Raw genomic sequence first — 6,000 nt, 5'->3', positions numbered from 1 at the left:
GTCATCATCGTCGTCATCATCGTCGCCGCCGCCGTCGTCACGTGGACGTGTGGCGACGCTGATTCTGAATGTGGAGGACCCGGAGAGAAATCCACGCGACCACGGGGAGAGAGAGACACGGAAACTCCAAATACACAGCAGCAGCAGCAGGAGCAGCAGGCGTCGTCAGAGGGAGGGGGGAGGGGAGGGAGAGGAGGGAGTGAGCGAGTGACTGAGTGAGCGACTGAGCGAGTGAGTGAGTGGGTGAGTGAGTGAGTGAGTGACTGAGTGAGTGGGTGAGCGAGTGATTGAGTGTGTGAGTGCGTTAGCAAGTGAGCGAGTGAGCGAGTGAGTGAGTGAGTGACTGAGTGAGTGGGTGAGCGAGTGACTGAGCGAGTGATCGAGTGAGCGAGGTGCTTACCAGGCGCCCCATGGCACCAGTGCACCAATTCCTCCGCGTCCACCCGCGGTCGCCCCTCCCCCATGGCAGGGGCCCAGTTGTCAGCCCCCGGAGCGGCCCCCTCTGGGCCCTGCAGCTGCAGCAGGAAGTCAACGGCGCCCCACACGAGGGCCGCCTGCCGCTCGTCCAGCACGTCCACGTGGGACAGCAGCACCAGCAGCACGGCGCAGAGGCCGTGCGCCGCCCCTGGACACAGACAAAGGTCCCCCGTGTAGCCTGTAACGGACTGTCGGGGCAAGTGCTGTTAGCGAGTTGGGGGGGGTTGGGAGCGGTGGGTGTAGTGGTCAGCGCTGCGCCGCGCTACGAACCCGGCCGCCCGAGTTCGATTCCCGCTCACGGCCACCACCACCGGTGACGATTATTAAAACCGGTCCTGGGCCTCCACCAGCAGCTGGTGTAGCTGCGGTGTGTAGTGAACATCGCCATGAGGGAGACAAAGGCGGCCGGGCGTGGGGCTGGCCACCTACCCCCTCGTGAGCCACAGTGATGGACTTCATAGGCGCTGCTGCTACTCGCTACGAACGGCACTTGCCCTAAAATACCACGTGTAGCAGAGTGAGAGGATAAGTCTGTGAGTGTGTGTGTGAGGAGTGTGTGTGTGTGTGTGAGGAGTGTGTATATGTGTGTGAGGAGTGTGCGTGTGTGTGAGGAGTGTGTGTGTGTGTGAGGAGTGTGTGTGTGAGGAGTGTGTGAGTGTGTGTGTGTGAGGAGTGTGTATGTGTGTGTGAGGAGTGTGCGTGTGTGTGAGGAGTGTGCGTGTGTGTGAGGAGTGTGTGTGTGTGTGAGGAGTGTGTGTGTGTGTGAGGAGTGTGTGTGTGTGTGAGGAGTGTGTGTGTGTGTGTGTGAGGAGTGTGTGAGTGTGTGGGTGAAGTGTGTGTGTGTGAGGAGTGTGTGTGTGTGTGTGAGGAGTGTGTGAGGAGTGTGTGAGGAGTGTGTGTGTGTGGAGTGTGTGTGTGTGTGCAGTGTGTGTGTGTGGAGTGTGTGTGTGTGAGGAGTGTGTGTGTGTGTGAGGAGTGTGTGTGTGTGAAGGTGAGTGGTTGAGTGAGTGAGTGTGTGAGTGAGTGGGTGGTGAGTGAGTGGTGAGTGAGTGGTGAGTGAGTGAGTGAGTGGTAGAGTGAGTGAGTGAGTGGGTGAGTGAGGGAGCGAGCGAGTGAGTGAACGAGTGAGTGGGTGAGTGAGTGAGTGGTAGAGTGAGTGAGTGGTAGAGTGAGTGAGTGGTAGAGTGAGTGAGTGTGTGAGTGAGTGAGTGGGCGAGTGAGTGGGTGAGTGGTAGAGTGAGTGAGTGGGTGGTAGAGTGAGTGGTGAGTGATTGAGTGGGTGGATGAGTGAGTGAGTGGTAGAGTGAGAGAGTGAGTGGTAGACTGAGTGAGTCTTACAGTGAGTGAGTGACTGAGTGAGTGAGTGGGTGAGTGAGTGGGTGGATGAGTGAGTGAGTGGTAGAGTGAGTGAGTGAGTGGTAGAGTGAGTGGGTGAGTGAGTGTTAGACTGAGTGAGTTTAAGACTGAGTGAGTGGTAGAGTGAGTGACTGAACGAGTGTTACAGTGAGTGAGTGTTAGACTGAGTGAGTGAGTGTTACAGTGAGTGAGTGTTACAGTGAGTGAGTGTTAGACTGAGTGAGTGAGTGTTAGACTGAGTGAGGGTTAGACTGAGTGAGTGTAACAGTGAGTGTTACAGTGAGTGAGTGTTCGACTGAGTGAGTGTTACAGTGAGTGAGCGTTACAGTGAGTGAGTGTTAGACTGAGTAATTGAGTGTTAGACTGAGTGAGTGTAACAGTGTTAGACTGAGTGAGTGTTACAGTGGGTGAGTGTTAGACTGAGTGTTAGACTGAGTGAGTGTAACAGTGAGTGACTGAGTGAGTGTCACAGTGAGTGAGTGTTAGACTGAGTGAGTGGTACAGTGAGTGGGTGACTTACCCAGGTATTCAGTGCCGTAGTAGGCGTACATGAGGGGGCTAGCGCTGCGCGTGGTGCTAGCGTACTCCTCGCCTGACGTCACCATCACGCTGCACAGACACGCAATCTGATCGCGGGACAGCACCTGTGCACATGGAGACACGGGGGAGACACACACGGGGAGACACACGGGGAGACACAAGGGGGAGACACACGGGGGAGACACACGTAGAGACACACGTAGAGACACACGGAGAGACACACGGGGAGACACACGGAGAGACACACGGGAGAGACACACACGGGGAGACACACAGAGAGACACGGAGAGACACGGAGAGACACACGGAGAGACACACGGAGAGACATACGGAGAGACACACGGGGAGACACACGGGGGAGACACACGGGGAGATATTGACACACATGCGTGTCTGTATATGTGTATAGGTATATGTGTGGAAGTGTGTGTGTGTGGAAGTGTGTGTGTGTCAGTCTATGTGTGTATAGCTTTGTGTGTGTATGGTATCTGTGTGTGTATAGCTGTGTGTGTGCATAGAGGTATCTGTGTGTGTGTGTGTGTAACTACGTGGCCGGGAGTCCGAGCCTTTCCCTGTACACCTTGGGGTGCGACAGGAATGTCCTCTGGCTCCCACATTATTTAACATTTATTTTGACCACGTAGTTCGTGAAGCCTTCAATAGCTGTACCAGGGGAATCTCCATATGGTACAGATATAATGGGAGGCTGATCGATGCCCGGGTGCGGTCAAGGGATGGCTCCCTATTGCTCAACCACGTTATGTATGCTGATGATTTGGTAATGGCTGCTCATTCAGAGGACGAGTTGGAGACGCTGCTGCTGAGACTGGAGCGTGCCACTAAGAGATGGGGCCTTACCATCAGCCCCACCAAAACTAAGCACCTGCCTGGGTATTTTGTACCATCGGACACTCCACCCCCACAACTCCCAATCAGTGATGGGGCAGTTGTGGAGAGAGTGGAGAGTTTCCCATACCTGGGCAGTGTGCTTATGACCGGCTCCAGTTTAACAGCAGAGGTCTCACTCCGAATCAGTCGAGCGGCAATATCTTTTCAACGGTTGCGTAACGCTGTGTGGAAGCTACCTGGTCTGTCGCTCCGCACTAAGCTTCAGGTCTTCTCGGCCACGGTCATTCCCTCCCTTCTCTACGCTTGCGAAACGTGGACCCCCCTAATGGAACATCTTCGCCAGTTAGAAACATTTAGGCTGGCCTGCCTACGATCCATCCTGAGTTTAACCAGACTGGATTGTGTGAGGAGCTCACAAATCCTTGAAAGATCTGGGCAAGGTCCCATCGGTGAGCTCCTCCGGCGGGGAAGGCTGCGATGGCTGGGTCATGTAGCCCACATGCCCAGCCATGTGGGCTACATGACCCAGCCACCGAAACAGCTTTTGTTCGGCCGGATTGAGGGGGCTAAGCGGACGCGGCACGGGCTAGAGAAGAGATGGAGTGATGTGGTACAGGAGGACGTGGAGCTGAGTGGACTTGCCGATGACTGGTACCAGCGGTGTCAAGATCGGCCTCTGTGGAGGAGGCTCGTGAAGGACGCTACTGGGCAGTTGGAGGCAGTCGCCCTCCAACAACGGAGGGCAGAGGAGCGACGCTCAGAACAACGAGCGGAGCGCCGGGTGGCTAAAGCACAGCAGGTTGGCACAGTAGGAGGCACAGGTGGTGCATCAGCCAGTCATCTCAGTCAGTCGACCCGTGGCACCTGGGTCTGCCCCGTGACCTCCTGCCAGCGGGCGTTCGACACTTCACGTGGCCTCAGGGTGCACATAGCCTGGCACAAGCGTCGTGGTGACGTCACCGCCACTTAGTGGCGAATGGCGGTTGTTGTGTGTGTATAGGTATGTGTGTGTATAGGTATGTGTGTGTGTATAGGTATGTATGTGTGTGTATAGGTATGTGTGTTTGTGTGTTCGTACTGGGACCCCCAGCTCTCTGGAGAGGTAATCGGCCCCGTGCAGGAACCCGGCTCTCCCCACGAACAATTCATCCGAACCACACGGCAGAAATCGCGGCTGCACGCACACCTGCACACACAAAGACAAAGACCCCCCGTGTAGCCTGTGACAGGCTGTTGGGGCAAGTGCTGTTAACGAGTAGCAGCAGCTATGAACACACAAAGACAAAGATCCCCCGTGTAGCCTGTGACAGACTGTAGGGGCAAGTGCTGTTAGTAGCGAGTAGCAGCACCTGTGAAGGCCGGAACGGCACACGAGGGGGGTGGGTGGCCAGCACCACGCCCGGCCGCCTTTGTCTCCCCGGTGGCGATGTTCACTACACACCGCTACACCGGGTACTCGTTTGAGGCTGAGTAGACCTAGGGGAGGCCCAGGACCGGTTCAGATAATCGTCACCGGTGGTGTTGGCGGCCGTGAGTGGAAATCAAACTCGGATCGTCGGGTTTGCTGGTGCAGCGTAGTGCTCACCGCAGCGCAACCGCTCCCCACAACAACAACGGCCGCCAGTTGCCACTAAGCGGCGGTGACGTCACCGCGGCGCCTGTGCCAGGCTAGGTGCACTTTGAGGCTACCACGTGAAGTGTCGACCGCCCGCCGGCAGGAGGTCACAGAACAGACCCAGCAGGTGCCACGGGTCGACTGAGATGACTGGCCGATGCACCACCAGCGCCCCCTGCTGTGCCAACTCGCTGCGTTTTAGCCGCCCGACGCTCCGTTCGTTGTTGTGAGCGTCGCTCCTCCGCCCTCCATTGTTGTTGGAGGGCGACTGCCTCCAACTGCCCAGTAGCGTCCTTCACGAGCCTCCTCCACAGAGGCCAATCTTGACACCGCTGGTACCGGTCATCGGCAAGTCCAATCAACTCCACATCCTCCTGTACCACATCAGTCCGATCTCTTCTCTAGCCCGTTTAGCCCCCTCTATCCGGACGAACTAAAAGCTGATTTAAAGCTTTCGTGACTGCAGTAATTCATATTCTTAGTTTTTTCGGTAAAGTCACGTTGACTTTACGTGACTTTACCGAAAAAACTAAGAATATGAACTAAAAGCTGTTTAGGTACTCACTTACTCACCAACCCACCCATTCACCCACCCACCCACCCACTCACCCACCCACTCACTCACTCACACACTCACACACACTCACTCACACAACAACAACAACAACAACAACCGCCATTCGCCACTAAGTGGCGGTGACGTCACCACGACGCTTATACCAGGCCATGTGCACCTTGAGGCCACGTGAAGTGTCGAACGCCTGCTGGCAGGAGGTCACGGGGCAGACCCAGGTGCCACGGGTCGACTGAGATGACTAGCTGATGCACCACCTGTGCCCCCTACTGTGTCAACCTGCTGTGCTTTAGCCACCCGGCGCTCCGCTCGTTGTTGTGAGCGTCGCTCCTCCGCCCTCCATTGTTGTGGGAGGGCGACTGCCTCCAACTGCCCAGTAGCGTCCTTCACAAGCCTCCTCCACAGAGGCCAATATTGACACCGCTGGTACCAGTCATCAGCAAGTCCACTCAGCTCAACGTCTTCCTGTACCACATTACTCCATCTCTTCTCTAGCCCGTGCCGCGCCCGTTTAGCCCCCTCGATCTGGCCGAACAAAAGTTGTTTCGGCATGCAGTGGCTGGGCATGCGGGCTACATGACCCAGCCAA

The 6,000-nt window shown here is 56.3% G+C and overlaps 1 protein-coding gene across 1 annotated transcript in view; it reads right to left on the bottom strand.

The window, feature by feature from the left end:
• Positions 1–6,000, bottom strand: part of LOC116956674 (lanC-like protein 3) — a 28,257-nt gene that overhangs the window by 13,528 nt on the left and 8,729 nt on the right. The window contains exons 3-5 of the mRNA XM_032978453.2: positions 4,301–4,408; positions 2,354–2,477; positions 401–625 (exon numbers count right to left, since the gene is read on the bottom strand). Of these exons, the coding sequence (XP_032834344.1) occupies positions 401–625; positions 2,354–2,477; positions 4,301–4,408 (457 nt within the window). The remainder of the gene's footprint in view (positions 1–400; positions 626–2,353; positions 2,478–4,300; positions 4,409–6,000) is intronic.

Source organism: Petromyzon marinus, chromosome 66, assembly GCF_048934315.1.
Source record: "Petromyzon marinus isolate PM22_M1 ecotype Great Lakes invasive population chromosome 66, UKy_Petmar_22M1.pri1.0, whole genome shotgun sequence".
Lineage (NCBI taxonomy): Eukaryota > Metazoa > Chordata > Hyperoartia > Petromyzontiformes > Petromyzontidae > Petromyzon > Petromyzon marinus.
This window is presented reverse-complemented; position numbering and strand designations above follow the sequence as displayed.